The sequence below is a fragment of the Phalacrocorax aristotelis genome, chromosome 8 (genome assembly GCF_949628215.1).
Source record: "Phalacrocorax aristotelis chromosome 8, bGulAri2.1, whole genome shotgun sequence".
NCBI classification, from domain to species: domain Eukaryota; kingdom Metazoa; phylum Chordata; class Aves; order Suliformes; family Phalacrocoracidae; genus Phalacrocorax; species Phalacrocorax aristotelis.
Window position 1 is genome coordinate 2,094,874 of NC_134283.1, and position 23,202 is coordinate 2,118,075.

The 23,202-nt window shown below is 66.9% G+C and overlaps 1 protein-coding gene across 1 annotated transcript in view; it reads left to right on the forward strand.

The window, feature by feature from the left end:
• The window catches only part of PIEZO1 (piezo type mechanosensitive ion channel component 1 (Er blood group)), a 24,744-nt gene continuing 1,542 nt past the window's right edge, over positions 1-23,202 (forward strand). Inside the window, exons 1-47 of the mRNA XM_075101168.1 lie at positions 1-199; positions 7,335-7,430; positions 8,645-8,767; positions 9,129-9,171; positions 9,262-9,424; positions 10,426-10,564; positions 10,731-10,944; positions 11,167-11,332; positions 11,542-11,646; positions 11,751-11,835; positions 11,921-12,012; positions 12,098-12,358; positions 12,429-12,540; positions 12,692-12,870; positions 12,948-13,096; positions 13,289-13,468; positions 13,544-13,632; positions 14,040-14,197; positions 14,272-14,448; positions 14,586-14,711; positions 14,804-15,004; positions 15,087-15,291; positions 15,426-15,530; positions 16,091-16,244; positions 16,765-17,008; positions 17,165-17,261; positions 17,338-17,506; positions 17,584-17,673; positions 17,815-17,903; positions 18,110-18,181; positions 18,670-18,776; positions 18,852-18,945; positions 19,103-19,171; positions 19,263-19,438; positions 19,520-19,641; positions 19,738-19,896; positions 19,973-20,231; positions 20,310-20,498; positions 20,739-21,018; positions 21,150-21,273; positions 21,362-21,509; positions 21,600-21,814; positions 21,949-22,107; positions 22,185-22,332; positions 22,433-22,621; positions 22,708-22,800; positions 22,953-23,125. Coding sequence (XP_074957269.1) covers positions 136-199; positions 7,335-7,430; positions 8,645-8,767; positions 9,129-9,171; positions 9,262-9,424; positions 10,426-10,564; positions 10,731-10,944; positions 11,167-11,332; positions 11,542-11,646; positions 11,751-11,835; positions 11,921-12,012; positions 12,098-12,358; positions 12,429-12,540; positions 12,692-12,870; positions 12,948-13,096; positions 13,289-13,468; positions 13,544-13,632; positions 14,040-14,197; positions 14,272-14,448; positions 14,586-14,711; positions 14,804-15,004; positions 15,087-15,291; positions 15,426-15,530; positions 16,091-16,244; positions 16,765-17,008; positions 17,165-17,261; positions 17,338-17,506; positions 17,584-17,673; positions 17,815-17,903; positions 18,110-18,181; positions 18,670-18,776; positions 18,852-18,945; positions 19,103-19,171; positions 19,263-19,438; positions 19,520-19,641; positions 19,738-19,896; positions 19,973-20,231; positions 20,310-20,498; positions 20,739-21,018; positions 21,150-21,273; positions 21,362-21,509; positions 21,600-21,814; positions 21,949-22,107; positions 22,185-22,332; positions 22,433-22,621; positions 22,708-22,800; positions 22,953-23,125 — 6,851 coding nt within the window. The 5' untranslated portion in view covers positions 1-135. The remainder of the gene's footprint in view (positions 200-7,334; positions 7,431-8,644; positions 8,768-9,128; positions 9,172-9,261; positions 9,425-10,425; positions 10,565-10,730; positions 10,945-11,166; positions 11,333-11,541; positions 11,647-11,750; positions 11,836-11,920; positions 12,013-12,097; positions 12,359-12,428; positions 12,541-12,691; positions 12,871-12,947; positions 13,097-13,288; positions 13,469-13,543; positions 13,633-14,039; positions 14,198-14,271; positions 14,449-14,585; positions 14,712-14,803; positions 15,005-15,086; positions 15,292-15,425; positions 15,531-16,090; positions 16,245-16,764; positions 17,009-17,164; positions 17,262-17,337; positions 17,507-17,583; positions 17,674-17,814; positions 17,904-18,109; positions 18,182-18,669; positions 18,777-18,851; positions 18,946-19,102; positions 19,172-19,262; positions 19,439-19,519; positions 19,642-19,737; positions 19,897-19,972; positions 20,232-20,309; positions 20,499-20,738; positions 21,019-21,149; positions 21,274-21,361; positions 21,510-21,599; positions 21,815-21,948; positions 22,108-22,184; positions 22,333-22,432; positions 22,622-22,707; positions 22,801-22,952; positions 23,126-23,202) is intronic.

Here is a 23,202-nt window from a genome sequence, read left to right on the forward strand (position 1 = left end):
GGTGGCGGAGAAGGGGGGGGGAAGAAAACGCGTCCGTTCCCTGCGCTGCGGGACCGGCCAGCGGGGCCTGCCCAGCCCCGGCGGGGCGGAACGGGACGGCGCGGCTCGGCGGGGCATGGGCCGCCGCCCGAGGGGATGGAGCGGCGGGTGCTGTGTGCGGGGCTCTACTGGCTGCTGCTGCCGCTCGCCCTGCTCGCCGGTGAGTGCGGGGAGGGGCGGGGGGTGCGGGGGTGCGCTGTGCTCCCCCGCGCGTGAACAGGGTCGCGGTGATTTTCACCCTGGGAGGAACCGTCGGTGGCACCGGGGGAGGCGGGACCCCCTCCCCAACCCGACGCGGGACGACACTGCACGGCCCCAGCCCCACGGGGGACCACCCTGCACGCGCCGCCCCCCCCCCCCAGCCCCCCACGCGGGACCTAGCCCACTCTCGGGAAATGCTGTAACTTCTCTGAGCCGGGTGTGGGGGCAGCGCTCCGGGTGTGCGTGTCGTGCGTTTGTGTGTCTGCGTGTCCCCCCACCACGGATGCAGCCAGCGGGCACCCACACCCCCAACACCGGGCACCGGTTGGGGCTGAAACCGTCCCGATTCAGGCACCCCCGTGTCACCCCACTTGCTCCTCTGCCTCTTGCAAGGTGTGGGGGGGGGGCAAAGAGGGTGCCAGGACAGCCCAGCTGCTGGGGATGCTCGGGGGGGGGGGCAGCTGGGTCAGGCGATGCTCGGGGGGCAGGTGGGATGGGTGATGTTCGGGGGGACAGCTGGCACCCATCCCGGCTCCGTGTTTGGGTACCGTCGCGGTGCCGCAGCGGGGAGCGGGAGCACCCACCTTGGCTGCAGCAGCCTCTGCAGGGCCGTGGCTCTGAAGCTGCTCCCAGCTTGTCTTAAGCAACGCTGGCCTTTGAAGGTAGATGCACCACCCACCGAGGCAACCGGCTGGCTACCGGCCTGGAAAATACCCGCGTCCTGGGACGCGCAGAACAAGAATTGGCTCTTTGAACCCCGGCTGCTTGGGGGAGCCCATTCGGGGACGCTCCGTTTACCTTTACGTAGATGCAAAGGAAAAACCTCTCCGTAAACAGGATTGTTCAACGGGCTCCTTGTGCCCGGGCACAGGCAGGGTCCGGCTGCCGCCGGTGGCGGGCTCACGCCGCCCGTGCCGGGGGTCTGCAGCCCCGGGTGAGCGGTGGCGTGACTTTTGGGGTAGCATCACTTGGAGAGGGGGACACGCACCCGGCCGGAGCCGTGTCTTAGCTGAGCAGCCCCTGTCCCGGCTGCATTTCAGGGAGCCGGGCTGGGGTGCACGGTGCTGGCCGTGCTGGCGGTACGGTGCGAGCCTCACTGGCAGAGGAAGTTGGTGACTGTTGAAAAAGCTTCTCTTTATTTGCTCTCGTTTGCTCGAGGAGTGACTCAGTGGATCGTGCAGGATGTGAGGAGGTTAATTATAACCCTGCCTAAGAACGGAGCTGGGAAGGGAAGGTGGCCACTTGCACGAGGCCTCCCTGGCTGGTGGGGCGGCAGCCGCCGCTCCGGGGCGCGGGATCTGCCGGGCATGTCCCATGGGTGCATGGGGTGACACGTGGCCTTTGGGCGCGGCCTCGCATGTGGGGCCCTTTTGCCCCAATATATGCTGATTTGGCCCCGAATCGTGCCAAGGCTTGCTTGCCCCGCTCCGGCACGGGATGTGGTGTCAGGGACCCGCCGCCTCCCACAGCTGGTGGCGCTGGTGGCGTTGGTGTTCCCCCCACTCCCGCCTCCACGGGTGAGCTTGTAGGTGGCTTGTTTAAATTTGGGGCTCCCGCTTGGGCAGGGGCTGTCCTGGGAGAGCAGCTCCCTCCTGCTCCAGCTGCTTGTTAAAATAGCCGTGTGGGTGATTCAGCGGGGTCCCGGGGGTCCTGGGACCTCACACCCACACTGGGGGGGGAAACTGAGGCACGGGGGGACGTGGCTCATCCTGCTGCACCTCGGGGTGGGGGGGGGCGGCGGAAAGGAAAAGCCCCAGAGCACAACTCGCCTGTGGCCCTTCCTTCCCCGGCAATTAGGCTCTTCCCAAACGTCCGGAGGATGTTTGCTTGCGGCTCTCAGCCAGCTCGGGGTGGGTGGAGGCGCAGCAGCCAGGCCCCACGGCATGGCTCGGGGCAGCCCCCTGCTTCCCACGGTCTGGCAGGGGCACAGACCCCTACGGTGCAGCTCCCAGCCATGCCACGGGCCGTATCCCCACCCGGCATAGGGAGCTGCCTCGGCTCTATCCTGCCTGGCGGGGATGCTGGGGTGCGGGGGGCACAGCCCGCCGTGCCTTCCCACCAGTGCACATCCCACACATCGGATGACCGCGGTGCGGGGCTGCCTCTTTCCCCCACCGGGACCCCCGGGCTGGGTGATGGTCCTGGCTCCCAGCTCCAGCACAACTCCATGGTGCTGGGGCAGAAATGATGGGTGAGGGCGGTAGCCACCCCCTCCCTGGGGCTGTGGTGCCCCCCAAATCAGAGCACCTGACCCAGGGTGAGGTGAGGACACGGCCCCCCCTGGCTGAGCCCCCCCGCCCAGCCAGGAGGTGGTGGGGTGCCGGGGGGGTCATTGGGGGTCCCGGCCGGCCCTGGGTGCCGCAGGGGGCTGGTGCCTGGCTGGGTGCTGGCAGGCGTGTGGGCTGCAGCCAGCTGCCTCCTGCGGTCAGGTGCTTTTTATAAAGTGAAGGGAAATAAAAAAAGAGGAGGAAAAAAAAAAAAAAGCCACCGCGGCCTCCAAGAGCAATAACTCCAGTTTCCTCCCCAGGCGCACAGGGGGATGGGAGGTGCTGGGCCAAGGGTGCCCACCTCCCCGGGACTCAGCCTTTTGCAAAACCCCCGCAGGGCCCCATGGAGGTGGGTGATGCTGTGGGGGCTCCCTGGGCACGCAGTGGGTCCCCAGGCTGCCCCTGGGGCTCGCCCCGCTGGCTGGGGAGCAGCTCTGGGTCCTGGGGAGGGGGTTGCTGCAGGCTGGGTTTGTAGGGGGCTTTTATGGCTCTTGTTTGCAAAGCCCGGGGCACGGCCAGGTTTAACCCTTTGTCTCCTCCGCACCCCGGTTGCAGCAGAGTCCTGGGGTGCCCGCTGGGGGGCTGTTCGGACGCTGCTTGGCACTGCCGTATGGCAGACACCATCACGGCCCCGAGCTGCGTGTGGGAAATCATATGGTGGATCTGGGAATGTCCCCGTGCGATGGGAACGTGGGTCCTCGTGCGCAGGCAGGTGTGCAAGCTGGAGATGTGCGTGGGCATCCCGGTACTGAGCCCGCAGCGCTGGGGTCCCCCAGGGCTGCTCCGGCCCCTTGGCATGGGCTGTCCCAGCCCTGGTGTGTGCCCAGTGTAGGGACTGCAGCCCTGCGGCTGTGGGTGCCGGGGAAAGGGGGTGTCCCCAGGCACTGGGGTGACAGCGAGCACCCGTCCCCAAAGCCGCCGTGTTCCGTGTCCCCCTGCAGGCGCCGCAGGCTGGCTGCTGGGGTTTCCCAGGCCAGCAGCCACGGCACCCGCTGGCACCCAGCCCGGTGCCCTCCCGGGGCAGCTCCCGCAGCATCCCCCGGGGAGCGGGGCTGGCCGCTGTCTCGGCGCTGGCACGAGTGGGATTAACTTTCCACAAAAACAGGATATGGTGGGTGAACTGGCGGGGGCTGCTCCCTCGTCCCGGAAAGAGGAGCTGGGGCTGGGGCTGGGAAAGCGCCGGCGGCTGGCTCTGCCGGCCCAGGGGCTCGCCGCTTTGGGGCTGACTGGATTTTGGGATGGGGAAAGCCTCTGTGACTGGGGTTCATTAGCCTGCCTCTCATTTGCAGCCGGTGGGTGCAGAGTGCAGCGTCCTGGTGTAAAGCAACACCCGGGGGACACTGTCTGGGTCCCCCAGGCTGAGGAGACCCCAGCTGGGGGCTGTTAGCTGGGAGGCAGGACCCGGCTGGGGGGAAGCGGCTTGGCAGAGCTGCCTGGCTCTGGCAGCAGGTAACGGGCCTGTGTGAAAAGAGCAGGGCAGGCAGGGAATTAAAGAGCTCTGCTAATGAATCCTGAGCGGCCGCAGGTCCCCGCAGAGGCAGCGGCTGTGCCGGTGCCAGTCGGGGTATGGGCTGTGCATGGGCACAGGGCACCGATGGTGCTGCAGGGCCGGTGCGTGGGGTCCCCCATTGCCAGTGGGGTCCGGGGAGCCCCCTTTCCCCATGCAGTTGGGTATGGATCCATCCCTGGGAGCCAGCTGGGCACGGGATGGTGGTTTGCTGGGAGGGGGCTGCACCAGACCCCGACCCTCTCCCGCAGCCGCCTTTCCCATGCTTCCCCGGCCCGATTGCAACGGGTGAGACCCCAGTGCCGGCTCTCCCTGACTGTCCCCACCCTTGCCACCAGGTGCCTGCCTTCCCCTGGGGTCCCCGATGACCCCCTTCCCCTTCCATGGGGACGTCTCAGGGGATATCGAAGGCTGGCATGAAGGAAACCCAGCACATCTCGCCCAGCTCCCCAGCGCTGCAATTTATCCTCCTCCCAGCACATTAACATCGTTAATATTTCAAGTGCTGCTGGCTGCCAGCGCCGGCCGCGGTGGTGGTGAACTCCCTGGCAGCATGGGAGCTGAGTCTGCTGCTCCCAGCTCCCCGGGGTCACGGGGCTGGGGAAGGGGGTGGTTTGGGGTGCAGATCGCAGATAACTTTGCTGGGGTTACAAGGGGGTTTGCTCAGCACGAGCCGGCTCCTGCCCCATGTGTGCAGCAGAGGCGAAACCGCGGGGCATCGTGGGCGATGGGTGCTGCTTGAACGGGGAAGGGGACAGTGGGTGCTGCACCCACCCACCCACCCGCCTCCCCACAGGGAAGATGGGTGCGGGAAGGCAGCTTTTGCTGCAGGGCTGCTCTCCCCACATGTCAAACTGGTTTATCTCCCCACGCCAGCGCTTTTCCTGCCATCAGCGTGGTGGAGAACCGGTTTCCTCTGACTGCAGGATGGAGCACCCACGTACTGTCGGCGCGGCGTGCCCCAGTGCAGCCAGCCCTGCTAAGGAGGCGTGGGTGCAAAGCCGGGCACCCTGGGTGCTCCCAAAGTGGGCTGCGTCGTGCCGGGGGGGCTGCTCCCTGCCTGGCATGCTATCAGCATTTTTTTCCCCTTCTTTTACACTCCAGCCCTTAAAAGCTGGTTGAAGCCAGCGAGCCCTGACCACCCTGCTGAGAGCTTTGCTGGTGATGCCTCAAGCCAGGGCAGCCACTGGCCAGAGGGTCCCATGGTGCTGGTGGCATAAATTACGTGGGTCACACTGTTGCTTCGGGCACGTGTGGTCCCTGCGGCATGTATGTGCCCCCCGGTGCCCAGCAATGGCTGTGGGTCGCCCCACAGTGCCCACAACCCCTGTCCTCCCCGCAACAATCGGGCAGACCCCAGCCCAGGCGATGCCGGCAGGGCTCCGGCACAGCCAGTCCCTTCTGTGCCGGCAGCACCCGCGGGGTGGCCGCGGCTGGGACGGGGGCTCACGCTGGGGCTGGTTCACCCAAAAGACACCCACCACCCTGGCGCAGGGTGGGAAACGGGGTCAGTGCTGGGATGGGGGGCGCCGGTGGCCGATGGGGGGCTGGCTGGCTCCCACGTAAGCCGGAGTGGTGGCTCGCCCCCAGGCTGGGAAGGCTCCTCTCAGCCCAGTTGCCGCTGGCGCAGGAAGGGGAATATTTGCTCCATGAGATCATGGTTTGCCGAAACGTAGCCAGCAACCCTCAGCAGTGTGCGGGGAGGTGACGCGTCCTGGGGTCACTGTGAAGAGGCGGCTGGCGGGATGGCAGTGCTGGTTCCCCCCACCCTGGGCTCTCTGAGCCCCCCGCCCGTGCTCGGAGGCTGCCCACGTGCCCCGGGGGAGGGAGGCAGCTGGGGACCCTGCTGTGGGCCTGGGGACTGGCTGTAGCCCTGATGGGTGCTGCGTGGGACGTGCCCCAGGCTGTCGGGTGCGTTCCTGGGTGCCTCTCCTCCTGCCACCCCCGCACCCTCCGAGGAGCACCCACCGTCCCCGGGGTGCCAGGCTGTGCACAGGGGGCTGCACTGGGTTACCCCCTGGCCGCCCCATCTGTCGCCCCAGGATGCGCCATCCCATTGAAACCTCGTAAACACAGGAAGGGCCGTGCCGTGCTGGTGGTGCTGAGCATGCCTCCCGCCCCCCGCCCAGCCCCACGGGGCCTGGGGCTACCCTCCTGGCCCCCACTAGCTTGCCCCCTTCCCAAGTGGGGTGCCAAGGGCGGCAGGTTGCTGCCCCGGCCACGCAGAGCCGGGGTCCCCAGCCCCAGTTCCCTGTGGCCATCCCCTCCCCAGGCTGCCCCAGAGGGATCGCCCCTACCCAGAGCGGGGTCCCCCCAGCCTGCTGGGGGCGGGGCACAGGGACATGTCCCTCTGGTTTGCAGGGGACGACACGGAGGGATGCCCTGGGACTGCCTGGAGTAAGGTCGCAGTGAAAAAGCAAAGCCACCGTGCTGTGCAGCCCCACCATGGCTCCCTTATCCTCTGGCCGGGCGCTGATTTGGCAGGTGTCTCGCAGTGGCCGTGCCCATCACTGTGACCCCATGGCTGGGTGGCCGCAGGGCTGCCCCGTGGGCTGGTTCCAGCTCGTACCGGTGCATGTGCTGGTGTCTGTCACGGCTCCCCTGGTGTGTGCATGCAGCTGATGGGAACGCTGTGTCCCCAGCCATGGTGGCAGCTGCCCCGGGATGTCCCTGCCGTGCGGTCCCCGTCCCTGCCGTTGGCAGCTCCGCGGGGTGCTGGCTCAGCCCCGCTCCCTGCCCAGCTCCTCCGACGGTTTCACGCCTGCAAACAAGCTGTAATTTAGGCCTAAAAATAAGCGAGAGGGAAGGTGGCAAGCTGGTGGTGCACCCAGAGCAGAGCTGGGTGCAGGTGAGGGGCTGTGCCAGCCCCGGGGTGGCAACGGGTTGGGGTCCCAGCTTGGCCTCAGGGTCCCGGCAAACCTCAGCACGATCTTGCAGGAATGATGTAGAAATGTGGCAGATTTTGCTCATTGCTCTCATCCCCCTGGCTCCCCATGTGTCTGGGACCACTGGTGTGTCCCCCTTGCTGCGCCACCCGTGCGGGTCACCGGGACTGACCCAGCCCGGGCTCCTGCCCATGGCCCTCTCTTCCCACCGGCATCTCTGGGCTTGAGCCCCTGTCCAGGACTGCCCCTCATTTTCGGGTGCCTCTCATTCTGGGGTGTGCCTCACCTCCTGCTTGGGCATCCCTTGCCGTGCAGGTCAGGGTGCCATCCGCAGGGTTCCCCGGGGCAGGGGGTGCAGCCAGGAGCCCGGTGGGGTGCGGCACCCTCCCCGTGCCACATCCCCGGCGCTAACCCTGCCTGTACCTCTGCCCCCAGCCTGCCTCTTCCGCTTCAACGTCCTCTCCCTGGTGTACCTGCTCTTCCTGCTGCTCCTGCCCTGGTTCCCGGGGCCCACCCAGCGCTCGGCCGGAGGTAAGGGGCTCAGCCCGGGGCGCGGGGACCGGGCAGGGCATGGTGGGCAGCACGCAGGCAGCTCTGGCCCAGGGGGAGCTGGGGGCAGCGTGGGGGCTGCCAGCCGCTCTCCAGCGGGTACCTGCCCTCCTTCCCCTGCGGTTTCCCCCCGGCTGGGCAGTGTGGCTCCGCATGGCAGCCTCACGCTGTTAATTATAGCCCGGCGCGGCTATTAATAGTCTTCCAGCTGCAAAATGGCCAGTTTTGAGCCCCAGCCTCATTAAGCAGAAACCTCAGGGCTGGGCTGTGCCCGCAGGGTGGGCAGAGATGGACCACGAGCAGCCCCTCCACCCTGCCTGGGCACGTGGGACACGTCCCCCGCGGTGGGACATGGCGGGAGGGGGGGGCGCAGGGGATGCATCACCCACGGTGGGTGCACGGGACGTGTCCCCTTCACGGTGGGCACCGGGTGTCCATAGCCCTGCTGCCTCCCTGCCCTCCGTACCATGCTGTAACACAAGCTGGCAGCGCCTGGCGTGGCCGCAGCTAAAAGCTCTGCCCTCTGAATATTTCATGGGCTCACACGGCCCCAGAGCCTGGGCACTGCCGAGAGCCTTCGTGCAGGTTGACAGGAAAAAACAAGCGGAGGGAGAGTTTTTGGCCCAGAGCCGCCCCCCAGCCAGCGCGCAGCTGCGGTGGGCTCGCTGCCTGTCCTGTGGCCAGGAAAATGGGCGTGCGGCCCAGGGAGCTGGGTGGGATGGGGGGCACGGCTGCAGCTGGTGGAAGGTCTGATGGGTCTCGCGGTGCGGGGGACCCCCAGCACTCGCCCCGCATGATGTTCCATCAGGGATTGGGATAGGCGTGGTGGGCTGCATCCCGATGCCGGCCCTGGTGCGGTGGGGATGGGAAGCGCACGGTGTCAGCTAGGTGGGAGGGTGCTGCAGGGGCAAGGGGAGGGAGCATGGTCCCAGGGTGCCGGCTCCCTGCATTGCCCTGTGCCTCAGTTTCTCCAGCAACGCAGCAGAAAGGGTGCTGTTAGGCTGTGCTGAGTGCGCGGTGAGACATGCAAGGCCCTGGTGGAACCACATCCCGGCGGCGGACCCCTGGCATCTCTAGGCACAGCTGCAGTGCACCCCTTCCCAGCTCTTCCCAAGGGAGCTGGGTCCCCAATGGGGATGCTGGCACATCCCAGGGTCACCTTGAGCGATGGGTAACGGGGTGCCCGTGTCTCACAGGTCCCACTTGCTGCCTCCTTAAAACTCTGCTGGGGACCAGCATCCTCTTCCTCCTCGCACACTTTGTTTTCCAAATATGCCTGTACACGCTGCCCGTCCTGGACCAGCTGCTGGGGCCCAGCTGTGAGTATGGGGTGCCAGGGCAGCCTGCCATGGGGGTGCCCATGCCTGCCCTTGCCCTCCTGCACCTGCACTCTCCCTGGCTTCACCCCCTCCCCACGGTGTCCCAGGGCTGGACCCCGAGATGGTGACATGTGGGTGCGGGGATCCCATCCTGGGTGCTGGGGTGCTGCTGAGGCTCTGTGGGGTCCCAGCCACATGCCCAGCTCTGGGGGTGTGCTGTGCCATGCCAGGGTGTCTGCTCATGGCCGCTGCACTGAGCACAGACCCCATCCTGGGCCCCCATGGATGTGGGGTGCTCTCCCCATGGGAAAGCCGCCTGCTCTGGGTCTTCCAAACTCAGTGCCTCCCTGCTTCCCCGCAGGCAGCACCTGGGAGGTCCTTGCCCGGCACATCGGTGTCACCAGGTAAGTGTACCCCAGCGGTGTGGGGCTGGGGGCTGACAGTGGGGCTGGGGGCACCCCCGAGCCCTCTCCTGTCCCGCTCTCCCCCTCCAGGCTGGACTTGAGCGACATCCCCAACTCAGTACGTCTCGTGGCACCCGACGTCGGGATCCTGCTGGTCTCGTCCCTCTGCCTGTGCCTGTGCCGCCGCCTTGTCCCCAAGGCCAGCGCTGCCACCCGTGGCCGGAGACCAGAGTCCCTGGAGCCCCTTGAGCGCGTGAGAGCCAAGCCGGGCGCCGTCGGCAGCATCCCACCCACCAAGCCCCTGCCAGCCTCCCCTGGGACACGGTGGCTGCCGTCCCCTCCCCAGGGAGGGTAGCCTGGGACACGGGGACTTGGCATGGGGACGTCCCCAGTGGCCGAGGACCCAGTTCGGGGCAGTTTTGGCCACCCGGCTGAGTGGGCAGCGGTGGAGGGCTGGATCGTCACGGCACCTCGTAGGGGCCGGGGTGACTCAGCCGCGGAGGAGTGCCTGTGTTTGCTCCCGCGTTGCCATAGGGATCCCGGCAAACAGCCCGGCCCCATGGCATCGGAGCGTGGTGCCCGCGCCCCCAGGCTCCGCTAGCCCCCCCACGCCAAACCCCCTGGGCTTAGGAAGGGCAGTGGGGTGGGCAATCATGGGGTGCTGGTACCCAGCTTGAGCTCGCTGGCAGGGTGCAGGGCTGGGTGCCGTGCCGTGCCATGTCAGCCCTGCCTGGCGCTGCCAGCAGGGCACTGGGACGCTGTGCTCGTGGCACCGGAGTCGCCCAGGCAGACACCCCAAGCTGACAGCACCTCCTAGCTCAGCAAACACCCCTCGGGGCTCAGCCCCGTTTTTGGGGTGCTCCCCACTGGTCTGGGCTGTTGTGGCGGGCGCTCGCCTGCACGGCTCCGGCTGTGGCCAGGCGGTAATCGGAGCACCGGCCGATGCGAATGCCTTTGCTGTGAGCGCGGGGCCAGCGCGGGAGGCAGTCTGGAAAAAAGCTCAGTATTGGGAACCCGGGTGCCGGCGCCAAGAAAAACAGCAGCCTTTTGGAGGCGCTTTCCAAGCGGCTAATGAGATAAACACGGCCAGGTGCCGGGCTGCGCGCCCGCACCGCACCGGGCAGGGCGCCCCGGCCGTCCACCCGTGCTCTCCCTCAAGTGGGGAAACTGAGGCACGGCCAGGAGCAGCCTGGAGCTGGTGGGCTGCCTGGGGTCGGGCCGCGAGGCTCACGCCGTACTCTCCTCACCTGGCAGGGGGAAGAGGATGACGTGGAGTGGCACGGCAGCACGGCTGACGGGGACAAGCCACTCAGCGCCAGGCTGCGGGTGACGGCTCACTGGCTGCTCTGGGCGGCCGGGAAGGGCCTGGCCATCCTGCTGCTGGCCTTGGCTGGTGGGTATGGGACACGGGGGGCATGCCGTGAGCTGGGGGGGGAGCATCTCGGTGGCTGTGCAGCCAGAGGGGATGCTCGGTCCTGGGAGGGGATGCTCGGGCGGGGCCTGCATGGCCGGAGGATGCTCAGCCACGCACTGACCGCCCACGGGGCGCTGCTCCCCAGGGATCACCCTGCCCTCCGCCTCCTCCAGTATCTACTACCTGCTCTTCGTGGGGCTGTGCACGTGGTGGGCCTGCCACCTCCCCACCAGCCGCCTGGCTTTCGACACCCTCTGCGTCCTCGTCGGCGTCTATGCTGGTGGCCACCTCCTCTGCCTCTATGCCTACCAGGCGCCCTTCGTCCAGGGGGTCTTCCCGCCCCCCACCATCTGGGCAAGGTGAGTTCCTGGGAGGGGGCTGTGCCGTGGGTCCCCGTGCCACCCCGGCCCGGCACCCTGCTTGGTCCCCATCCCACTGCCAGCAGCAACGGGTCCCCGGGGAGGGCGGCCAGAGGGTCCCCGGTGAAGCCGTGCGCCATGCCAGTGCCGGGGCGGGACCCTGGCTGGCAGTGGGGGTCCCGGCTCGGGTGGGTGATAATGCTACCAGCTCCATCCCCACAGGGTGTTCGGCTTCAAGGACATTGTCCTGTACCGCAACTGCTCCCGGCCCAACGCTCTGGTACTCAACACGGACCACCCTTGGCCCGTCTACGCCAACCCCGGCATCCTGCTCCTGCTCTACTACACCATGGCCACCCTGGTGAAGCTGCGCCGGCTGGACGCCAGGGTGAGGGGCTGCAAGACCCCGTGCCGATGCATGGCAAGCCCTGCTGCTCTGACCACCCCAGCCCAGGCACCGGGGGTGCCCGGTGGAGGGGAGACAGGTGGCAGTGGGGTGCCTGCAGCTGGGGGGTGCCTCAGCAGGGGGCCGGGGCATGATCCTGCTCCCCCGGTGGCTGCAGTGGGGTGCCCTGAGCCGGCTTCTGCCTCTTGCAGAGAACCATGGCACCGGCACAGCCGCCGGCGAGGTGCCCAGGGAGGGAGCTGGTAGAGCTGGAGAGCTGGCCCAAGGACACTGATGGTGTGGCTGAGGATGCCAAGGTGGGTTGGGGGCAGGGGCTGTGCCCCCCAAGCGATGCCCAAGCTGGGGGGGAATGGGTGTGGGGTGCTGCAGGGTCAGCTCTGAGCCCTCTCTGCACCCCCAGCCCATGCTGTCCCCCAGCACCGGGAAGCCAGTCAGCGACCCCGAGAACTGCACCATCCACGTCATGGGCAACTTGCCGCAACCGGGTAAGCCCACCCCCACCGCCTACCCCTCCCCAAGCCCTGCTTGCAGCCCGGGGGGGCAGCTCACGGTCCCCCTCCCCGTGGCCAGGCAGGAGGCGTCCGGCGGAGCGGCTGCCCCTGCACACCTTGGGCCACGTCATCATGAACCAGAGCTATGTCTGCGCCCTGATCGCCATGATGGTAAGGGGCTGGGGAGGGGATGGGCACAGCGGGGGCACCTCCCAGATGGAGCCCGGGTGAGTGAGCGCATCCTGCCTGCCCGCAGGTGTGGAGCATCACCTACCACAGCTGGCTGACCTTCGTGCTGCTGCTCTGGGCGTGCCTCATCTGGACGGTGCGGAGCCGGCATCACTTCGCCATGATCTGCTCGCCCTTCCTCCTCCTCTACGGCATCGCCCTCTGCAGCCTGCAGTACGTCTGGGGCATGGATCTGGTGCCCGAGCTGCCCACCCGCGTCGGCTTCATGAGCCTCGCACAGCTGGGACTGGTGCACCCCAAATATCCCTGCTTGGACCTGGGGGCCAAGGTAAGCCCGGTGTCCCCGTCCCTGTCCCCGCTGGGATCCGGCTGTTGCCACTCACTGCCTGTCCCCGCAGCTCCTGCTCACCCTCACCTTCTGGCTGCTGCTGCGGCAGTTCGTTAAGGAGAAGCTGCTAACGAGGAGGTGCCCGGCCACCCCGCTCCTGGAGGTGACCGTCTCGGACGTGGGTGAGGGCTCCTGGCGTCACCCACTCGGAGGGACCCTGCGCCAGGCTGAGCATCCCTGGGGTGCGAGTGCCTAGAGGCAGGCAGCTTCCAGGGAGGGGGGAACATGTGTGCCCCTCACCCAGCTGCCTGCAGCCCCCTCCCTGCCTTGCAGAGCCCAGCCGGCAGCGGGACGTGCTGAAGGCGCTGGGGGTTCTGGTGCGGGATTTCTATGCCAAATACTGGATCTGCGTCTGCGCGGGCATGTTCATCGTGGTGAGCTTCGCCGGGCGCCTCGTCGTCTACAAGATCGTCTATATGTTCCTCTTCCTCCTCTGCCTCACCCTCTTCCAGGTAGGGGGGTCCAGGGACCCCTCCCCATCCCCGTCCCCATCCCCGGCGTGGCCCCGCTGACGTCCCCGTCCCCACAGATGTACTACAGCCTGTGGCGCAAGGTGTTGAAGGGCTTCTGGTGGCTGGTGGTGGCGTACACCATGCTGGTGCTCATCGCCATCTACACCTTCCAGTTCGAGGACTTTCCCATGTACTGGCGGAACCTGACAGGCCTCACCGATGAGCAGTGAGTGTCCCCGACCCACCGCGGGGTCCCCGCCGCCGCCAGCCCCGTGGCGGCACCAGGGCATGGCCGAGGGATGCATTGCACATGGGGAAACTGAGGCGCGGGGGGGGTTGGGGTTGAACCCCGGTGTGCTGGCTCGACGCCGTGCTGGGATGGATGTGGCTCCGCGCTGACCCTCCTCTCCCTGCCCAGGCTGGGCGACCTGGGGCTGGAGCAGTTCAGCGTCTCCGAGCTCTTCTCCAGCACCCTCATCCCGGGCTTCTTCCTCCTGGCCTGCATCCTCCAGCTCCATTATTTCCACCGTCCGTTCATGCGCATCACCGACCTGGAGCACGTCCCTGCTGCCACCCCACCCACCAGCCGCATGCCCAGGTAGAGCCCCGTGCTGGGGTGAGCCCCCCTGCACCCCGAATCCCCCGTCCCCGCACTGAGCTCTCCTCCTCGCAGGCCTGAGGAGCTGCACGGGAGCCGGCTGCTGCGGGATGCGGCCGCCGCCGAGAGCGCTGGGATGGGCGACTCCGACACCGCGTCACAGGGTACCGGGCAGGGATGGGGTGCTGGGAAGGGGCTGGGATGCATTGGGGTGTCCTTTAAGCTGGGATGGAGTAGGGAGATGCAGGGATGGATTGGGGCATCCTCCAAGCCAGGGAAGGGCTGGACGGGTGCAGGGATGGGTTGGGGTGTCCTCCAAGTCTGGGAGGGTATGGGAATGGATTGGGGTGTCCTCCAAGTCTGGGAGGGTATGGGAATGGATTGGGGCGTCCTCCAAGTCTGGGAGGGTATGGGAATGGATTGGGGCATCCTCCAAGCCAGGAAGGGGCTGGAGGAGTGCAGGGATGGATTGGGGTGTCCTCACAGCCTGGGAGGATACCGGGGTGGATTGGGGTGTTCTCCAAGCCATAGTGTCTTCGTGGGGCATCTGTGACGGTCCGTGTCCCCGCAGTGCCCACCAAATGGGGGCTGGTGCTGGAGCGCCTGATCGTGCTGGGCTGGACCTTCTCGGACATGCTGACCCGTGGGCAGGTCTTTGTGGGGCGCCTGCTGGAGCTCCACGTCCTCAAGCTGGTGGCCCTCTACACCGTCTGGGTGGCCCTGCAGGAGGTACCAGCCCCAGGACCCTGGGGTGGGGGGGCTCAACCGGGCACCCCGGGATGCTGACGCAGCTGCTGCCTCAGGTATCGCTGATGAACTTCTTGCTGGTGCTGCTGTGGGCCTTCGCCCTGCCCTACTGCCGCTTCCGCCACATGGCCTCCTGCCTCTCCACCGTCTGGACCTGCATCATCATCGTCTGCAAGATGCTCTACCAGCTCAAGATTGTCGACCCCAGCGAGTACTCCAGCAACTGCACCCAGGTGCCTGGGCGGCCTTGCCGGGGGGATGCCCGGATCTTGGGGTGCTTCTGGTGGCACGGGAGGGATTCCCTGGCTGGAGGTGGGGTCTGGCGGCAGGGGCGAGGGGTGCTGACACCCAGTGATGCTCCCCTTTGCAGCCCCAGCTCAACGGCACCAACCTGAGCCCGGAGGAGCTGGGCAACTCCACGCTGTACCACAGCCCAGTGGACCCCGCCAACTGGTTCGGCATCCGCAAGGGTTACCCCAACCTGGGCTACATCCAGGTGGGTGCGGGGACACCCCCAGTCCGTGGGGACCACGTCGGGGAATGCTTGGTGGCGTGCCGTGGTCCTGAGCACCTCCTCACCCCTCCCAGAACCATCTCCTGGTGCTGCTGCTGCTGGTGTTCGAGGCGGTGGTGTACCGGCGCCAGGAGTACTACCGCAAGCAGCACCAGCTGGTGGCCCCCGTCACCGAGACCATCTTCGAGGACATCTCCCGCGAGCACCTTGACCACGGCCTCGGCAGCTGTGCCAAATACTTTCTCAACTACTTCTACTACAAGTTTGGCTTGGAGGTGGGGAGCGGGTTCCGGAGGGGGGTCCCACCGTTTGCAGCACCTCAGGGTTGAGCCTCTGCGTTCCCTCCCCCCTCCCCAGATCTGCTTCCTGATGACGGTGAACGTGATCGGGCAGCGGATGAACTTCATGGTGATCCTGCATGGCTGCTGGCTGGTCGTCATCCTAACGCGGCGCCGGCGGGCGGCCATCGCCCGCCTCTGGCCCAAGTACTGCCTCTTCCTCGTCATCTTCCTCCTCTACCAGTACCTGCTGTGCGTGGGCATGCCGCCCGCCCTCTGCTTGGGTAAGGGGCAGGGGGCTATGGGGGGCGCCCATCCTTCGCAGGGGTCAGGGAGGTGGAGGTCTGGGCGTGGGCAGGCTGCCTGCCCTGGGTAAGGGGCCGGGGGGCCGGCATTGAGTGTGCCCACCGCCCCCCAGACTATCCGTGGCGCTGGAGCCGGACCCTCCCCATCAACTCGGCGCTCATCAAGTGGCTCTATCTGCCCGACTTCTTTGTGGCCCCCAAATCCACCAACCTCATCAGTGAGTACCCCCTCAGCCCCTGGCAGCCCCCTGCCCACAGGGTGCCCTATCCCCCCACTCCAGCCCCTGGCAGCCCCCTGCCCACGGGGTGCCTGGCACGCCCCCGCCCGTGGGGTACCCCAACCCCACCCATGGAGGTCCCATCCTGCTCCCCCAGGAGGCTGAGCAGAAGGGAGGTGGGAGGAGCTAAAAGAGCCACACCCCTTCAGGGCGGAGCTTGGTATGTGCCACACCCTTTTGGGAGGAGGAGCTGGGGAAGAGCCCTCCCCCTTTGGGAGGAGCTTAGTTGGAGTCCTGCCCCCTTTTGGGAAGAAGGAGGGGTCTGCAGAGAGCCATGCCCTTGGGAGGGGCTTGATGAAAGCCACACCCCAATGAGGAGGAGGAGTCTGGGGACCACCACGGCCCCCCAGGGGGCTTAATGAAACCCACATCCCAGGGAAGGCGCGGCTGGAATGCCACACCCCTTTGGGGAGGGGATCGTTGGGTGCCACACCCTTTTCTGGGAGGGGCGTGGCCTATCAGAGCCCTGCCCCACCCCGGGCTGAGCCATGTGCCCGCAGACGACTTCCTGCTGCTGCTGTGCGCGGCCCAGCAGTGGCGGGTGTTCGAGGCCGAGCGCACCGAGGAGTGGCTGAGGGTGGCCGGCGAGAACAGCGACCGGCTCGACCTGGCGCGGGACCCCCGCAACCCCACGCCCAACTTCATCCACTGCCGGTGGGTGCCTGCCGCCACGCGGCACCGCGGCATGGGGCTGGCATGGGCGGGGGCACCTGGGGCTATGGCGATGGGACTCCCCACTCCGGGATGGGGCCTCTTGGGGTATGGACAGGATGGGACCCCCTGGCAGTGGGACCTGCTGGGCTGGGATTCCCTAGGATGGGGATGGGACCCCTTTGGGTTGGGGAGACCCTCCCCTCCATGCTGGGCTGGAACAGGACCCCCTGCCACTAGGATTGTACCCCCACATCTAGGACAGAAGCACCCCAAGGCTGTGCTGGGACCCCCGGGGGAGATACGGTGGTCCAGGACAGCCCGGGTGATGGTGCAGGACCCCTGTGGGCACCGGGACCCCATAGACAAGGCACTTTGTACCCTAAGACGAGGTTGAGGCAGGGTCTGGGACCGTGCTGGTTTCGTTGGGGCGCGGGGTAGCACCTTGCTGCACCCCAAACCCAGGTGCGGCACTGGTGCTGAGAGGGGATGGGGACCCTGCTCTGAGCGCCCCATCCCACAGGTCATACCTGGACATGGCAAAGGTGGTGGTCTTCCGCTACCTCTTCTGGTTTGTCCTGGTGGTGGTCTTCATCACCGGGGCCACCCGCATCAGCCTCTTCGGCCTCGGCTACCTGCTGGCCTGCTTCTACCTCCTGCTCTTCGGCACCGCCATGCTGCGCAAGCCAGTACGGGCTCGCCTGGTGCTCTGGGACTGCCTCATCCTCTACAACATCACCGTCATCATCTCCAAAAACATGCTGTCGGTGAGGGCTGCGGGGCCCTGGCCATGCAACGGCCCCTGGGCTGCTCCTTGGGGCCACCCCCGCCCCGGGCATCCCCTGGGGAGAGGATGGGTGGCAGCCTTGTCCCCTTCTTGCAGTCCCCAGGCAAACCCCGCGCTCTGCCCTCTCTCCCCGCAGCTCCTCTCCTGTGTCTTCGTGCAGCAGATGCAGAGCAACTTCTGCTGGGTGATCCAGCTCTTCAGCCTGGTCTGCACCGTCAAGGGCTACTACGACCGTGAGTTGCTGGCCTGGGGGGTCTGAGGGTGCAGGTTTGGGCTGCTGCCTGACCTGCCTGCATCTCTGCCTGCCAGCCAAGGAGATGGGCAAGGACCAGGACTGCTCGCTGCCCGTGGAGGAGGCGGGCATCATCTGGGACAGCATCTGCTTCTTCTTCCTCCTGCTCCAGCGCCGCGTCTTCCTCAGCTATTACTTTTTGCACGTCATGCTCGATCTCCAGGCCTCTGCCCTGCAGGCTTCCAGGTGGGGCTGGGGTCCTGGAGGGTCTCCATGGGGGCTGGGGTGCCGGTTTCCCCCTCACCCTCCTGATCTCCCTGCAGGGGCGTCGCACTGTTCAAGGCCAGCATCCTGAAGAGCATACGCTCCCACCAGCAAGCGGAGAAGAAGTCGCTGGCCCAGCTGAAGCGGCAGTGAGTGGGTTTTGGGGGGCATCTGGGACCCCTCCCCCTGCAGCCGCCAGCACCTTGGGGCACTCCTGTGTGCATGGGGTGGATGGGGGTGCCCCCGGGGGGTTTTGGGGGGCGGGCTCTGCAGCAGCCTCTGCCTGGCAGGATGGAGCGGATCCGAGCCAAGCAGGAGAAGTACCACCAGGAGCGGCTGCCCGGCGGCACCAGCGAGGGGCAGGATGGGGCCAGGCCAGGTGAGAGCTGGGGGGTCCCTCCCGTCCCCCCCACCCCGTCTCTGGGCACAGCAGGGTGACCGCAACCCATCGCCAACGCCTGTCCCGGTGGAACCCCACGGAGCATTGCGGTGAACCCCCCTCCCTGCCCCCTCGGCTCGCCCCTGCACCGGGGGTGGGTGCACCGAGCGTGGCCATCCTCAGCCCCCCAATCTGCTGTTCCACAGCGCCCGGCAGCCCGGCGGACCCTTCCCAGCAGAGGGAGCGGTGGTGGCGGCCATGGTTAGACCACGCCGCAGGTACTGCCCCGGCACGGGGCCGTAACGGGGCGCAGCCCCTCGGCAAGGTCCCTCCGCTGGGGACTGCTAACACCCGCGGGGAGCGGCAGCAGCGGTGCTTTCGGCAAGGTGACACCCTGCATGTCCCCCGTCCCCGTGCTGGGCTGCAGGGCACTAACCAGGGCTTCTCCGCTTCCCAACGCTAACGGGGTGTTGGACTGGGGGTGCCGGGCTGGGTTTGGGGTTACCGGCAGTGGTCGCCTCCAAATGCCGGCACCGCAGGGACCGTGCTTTGGGAACGTGGGAGTTGTCTTTGTTCCCAACGGAGATCCCCGCGAGTGTCCTCAGCACCACGCCGGCACCGCCGTGTCAGGCAGAGAGACCTGGGGAGGTGGTGGCTGTGCCGTGCCACCGGGAGCCATGCCACCAGGCACCGGCCATGCCACGACACCCCGTGCCGTTGGCGCTGGCTGTGCTGTGACGCCCCCCTCCCCGTGCTGCCCTGGCAGTGCTGCATTCAGGGGAATACTTCCTCTTTGAGTCGGACAGCGAGGAGGAGGAGGAGGCAGCGGCCGTGCCGGAGGAGCCGCGGCCAAGCAGGCAGAGCGCCTTCCAGGTGAGCGTGGTTGGGGGGCCGGAGGGGCGTCTGGCGGTGCCCATGGGGTGCTGACAGCCCCGCTCCCCGCTCCAGCTCGCCTACCAAGCCTGGGTGACCAACACCAGGACGGCGCTGCGGCAGCAGGAGCAGGAGCAGCCAGAGACACCCGGTGCCGAGGTCACTGCAGGTGGGTCTGGCTCACCCCAAAATGGGGCTGCGGGGGCCGGGGTGGGACACAGCCCTGTCCTGCACCCACTGTTTGCCCTGGCAGTGGTCAGCATCCCATAATGGGGCATTGCCTCAATGGGGTTCCCAGTGTGTGTGTGTGTGTCTGACCCTTGCAGGGGACAACGGAGGGAGGGAGGAAGAATTGGAGGTGCCCGAAGAGGCTGAAGGCGAGGAGGAAGGCTCTGGTAGGTGGGCGGCAAGACCGCAGCATATGGAGGTACTGGGGGGGTGGGTCTGAGCGGGTGTGAAGTGACACCCACCCCTGCCTCGCTCCAGCAGAGCGCAGCAACGTGGTGCAGCGGGCGCTGAACACCCTGCGGTTCCTGTGGGTGCTGTGCCGGGCCATGGTGGACGGGCTGACGCAGTGGCTGGACACCTGCACCCGGGAGCACGCCGACATGTCCACCGTCCTGCGCCTCGAGAGATACGTCCTCACGCGCCGGCTGGCCACGGTGAGCCCCGGGGAGGGGACACCGGGGCACGGGGTGGGCGGTGGCAGCCCTGCGCTGGCGCTGACCCCCTGCCCACTGCAGGGAGAGGATGTGCACCGTGGGGTCCTGGATGAGCTCTACCTGCCGCCACCGGAGGAGCCCCCCGAGGAGCCGAGCCTGCAGGGGGTGAGGAGTGCGGACCCCCAAAACGGCATCACTTCCAGGCAGGTGCATAGATACCCCCCGAGGGGGCAGCCGGCAGCGCTGCAGGCAGGGGCTGGTGGGCAGGGGGCTCACCCCTGTCCCCGTGCCATCCCCAGCGGGCAGCGAGGAGCCGCCCCCGCCCCGGTGGGCTGCCCGCTGCCCACCGGCAGCCAGGAGCAGGTGGCAACGTGGGGGTCCCGGATGGCCGGGTCTCGGGAGCTCCTGGCCCTGCCCCAGAACCGCAGCCGGACGGCTGGCGAGCTCCTCCTGAGCAGGTACGGGGATGTGGGGATGGTGGGGATGGGGCCGGGGGGGCAGTGGGGGTGGCTCACCCCCCCCAACACCCCGCAGGCGGCTGTACTTCCCCGAGCTGGAAGAATCGGAGCAGTTCTATCGGTCCCACAACCGGTTCCTGAAGCTGCTGCTGGCTGGGTACCGCTGCGTGGCCGCCCACTCCGAGCTGCTCTGCTACTTCATCATCATCCTCAACAACATGGTGACCGCCTCCGTCATCTCCCTCTTCCTGCCCATCCTCGTCTTCCTCTGGGCCATGCTCTCCATCCCCCGGCCCAGCAAGCGCTTCTGGATGACGGCCATCATCTTCACCGAGGTGGGCAGGGGGTGGCCGGGGAAGGGACGATGCCACCCAGCCCCCGGCTGCCACCCACTGACCCCAACATCCCCGCAGGTGATGGTGGTGGTGAAATACCTCTTCCAGTTTGGGTTCTTCCCCTGGAATGGCTACGCCATGCTAGTGCGCAACGAAGGGAAGCCCTTCTTCCCACCCCGCATCCTGGGCTTGGAGAAGACTGACCGCTACATCAAGTACGACCTCATCCAGCTCCTGGCGCTCTTCTTCCATCGCTCCCTGCTGCTGGTGAGCTCCAGGGCATGGGCACCACCGTGGGCATCGCCTGGGCGGGCGTCCTCGGGAGCTGGAGGGGCTCCTGGGGGTGATGGGGGCTCTGGAGAGCACCCAGTGGGTGCTTGGTGGCTTTGCCTTGGTTTCTACGCACGGCACCCGTTGCTGGTTGGGTCTCTGGGGTGCGATGGGGGGGCGAGGCGCGTGGGTTGGGGGCAACAGGAACGACATCCCTCTGACTGTGCTTCTCCCCAGTCCTATGGGCTGTGGGACCATGAGGAGAACCCCTTCCCCAAGAAGAAGGTGGAGGCGGAGCGGGTGGAGGATGAGGAAGAGGAGAGGCGCGAGGAAGCAGCGTCCCTGCCGCTGGTGGTGGGCAAAGAAGGGACGGAGGCGGGGACACCGGGTGCAGCCGTGGGGCCGGAGCCAGAGGGCGATGCCGTGGGGCAAGAAGAGGGGGCCGGTGCCACGCAGCTGCGCTTCAGGAGGAAGAAGCGTCGGGGGAAGAAGCAGCCGGAGGCGGCTCCAGAGGAAGGTGAGCACCGGTTTCCAGCCCTCGTGCCCTGGCGAGGGGCGAGGCTGGTGTCCCCCGGGGTGGAGGGGTGCTGGGGCTGGGCAGGATACGGCCCTGCAGGACCCCAGGCTGTGATCCATGCTGCGCCTCAGTTGCAGGGGATGGGGAGGAGGAGGAGGAAGAGGAGGAAGAGGAGGAGGAAGAGGCAAAACAAAGCCACGCTCAGAAGAAGCTGAAGGCATTTGGGCTGCGGGTCAAGCTCTTCTTCCTCACCATGTGAGTGCCCCGTGGCACTGGCTGCGGGGGGGGATACAGGGTGCAGCCCCCCCAGTCACCCATCCCCTCTGTCCCCTGTCCCCTCCAGGGCGCAGAACATGTACCGGCCGGTGCACCGGTTCTTCTGGGACATCCTGCACACCCAGCACCGGGCGGCCACCGACGTCTACGCTTTCATGTTCCTGGCTGACGTCGTTGACTTCATCATCATCATCTTCGGCTTCTGGGCCTTCGGGGTGAGCAGGGCGTTCCCACAGGGCACCAACCGGCCAGCTCCCACCACGGGGTCAGGCCGGGACGTATCCTGACCTCTCCTGCATCCCCAGAAACACTCGGCAGCTGCTGACATCACCTCCTCGCTGTCGGATGACCAAGTGCCAGAAGCCTTCCTGGTCATGCTGCTCATCCAGTTCACCACCATGGTCATCGACCGCGCGCTCTACCTCCGCAAGACCGTGCTGGGCAAACTCATCTTCCAGGTCATCCTGGTCTTCAGCATCCACCTCTGGATGTTCTTCATCCTGCCGGCCGTCACCGAAAGGTACCGAGCATCCCCCAAGGACGATCCCACGGGGACGGCTTGGTCCTAGGGTGGCACCTTTGTGTCCCCGAGCCCACGTGGTGGCCGAGCCTGGCCAGGGAGGTGGCCAGAGGGGTGACACTTCCCTCCTGCAGGTTGTTCAGCCTCAACACGGTGGCCCAGCTGTGGTACTTTGTGAAGTGCATCTACTTCTCGTTGTCAGCCTACCAGATCCGCTGCGGCTACCCCACGCGCATCCTGGGCAACTTCCTTACCAAGAAATACAACCACCTCAACCTCTTCCTCTTCCAGGGGTATGGCACGGGGCCGCGCGGACCCGCGGGCGCTCGGAGGGTGCTGTACCAGCCCCCTCTCCCTGTGTTCCCCCCAGGTTTCGCCTCGTGCCCTTCCTGGTGGAGCTGCGGGCCGTCATGGACTGGGTCTGGACAGACACCACACTCTCCCTCTCCAACTGGATGTGCGTGGAGGACATCTACGCCAACATCTTCATCATCAAGTGCAGCCGTGAGACAGAGAAGGTACGGCCTCACTGTGCTGCGAAAGGCCCCCCAGTAAGCCCCTTTTTGCTTGGGGTCACCCCAAGCCCACCTGGCACCATGTACTGTCTCTCCCTACCAGAAATACCCCCAGCCCAAGGGGCAGAAGAAGAAGAAGATTGTGAAGTACGGCATGGGGGGCCTCATCATCCTCTTCCTCGTGGCCATTATCTGGTTCCCACTGCTCTTCATGTCGCTGGTGCGCTCCGTGGTGGGTGTTGTGAACCACCCCATCGACGTCACCGTCACCCTCAAGTTGGGGGGGTATGAGGTGAGGATTGGGGGGGTGCTGGGGTGCCCAGCCCGGATGCCGGGGTCCCCTGCCTAGCTGATGGGTGGCCTGTCCCCTCCCCACAGCCTCTGTTCACCATGAGCGCCCAGCAGCAATCCATCCAGCCCTTCACCCCCCAGGACTACGAAGCCCTCACCAACCAGTTTGAAAGGCAGCCGGTAAATCCTCCCCCCACACAAACTCCCCCCCTTCCCCACTCCATCCCCCTGGGTGCCTGGGGTGGGGGCTGGCAGAGCCAGGAGTGCCCCAGGGTGGGGGGGTGTTCATGGGTGGGGGCTGAGTTGTGCCTCTCCCCGCCACCCGGTGCCAGGTGGCCATGCAGTTCATCACGCTGTACGGCTACGAGGACATCGTGACGGCCCGCATCGAGGGCAGCTCGGGCTCGCTCTGGAGCATCAGCCCCCCGAGCCGGGAGCAGATGCGGCGCGAGCTGCAGAACGGCTCCTCCGACATCACCCTCCGCCTCACCTGGACCTTCCAGAGGTACCACCGGCACGGTGCTGGGGGGGGGGGACGACAGCCCTGCCTGCATCCCCCCCCCCCACAACACACTGAGCCTC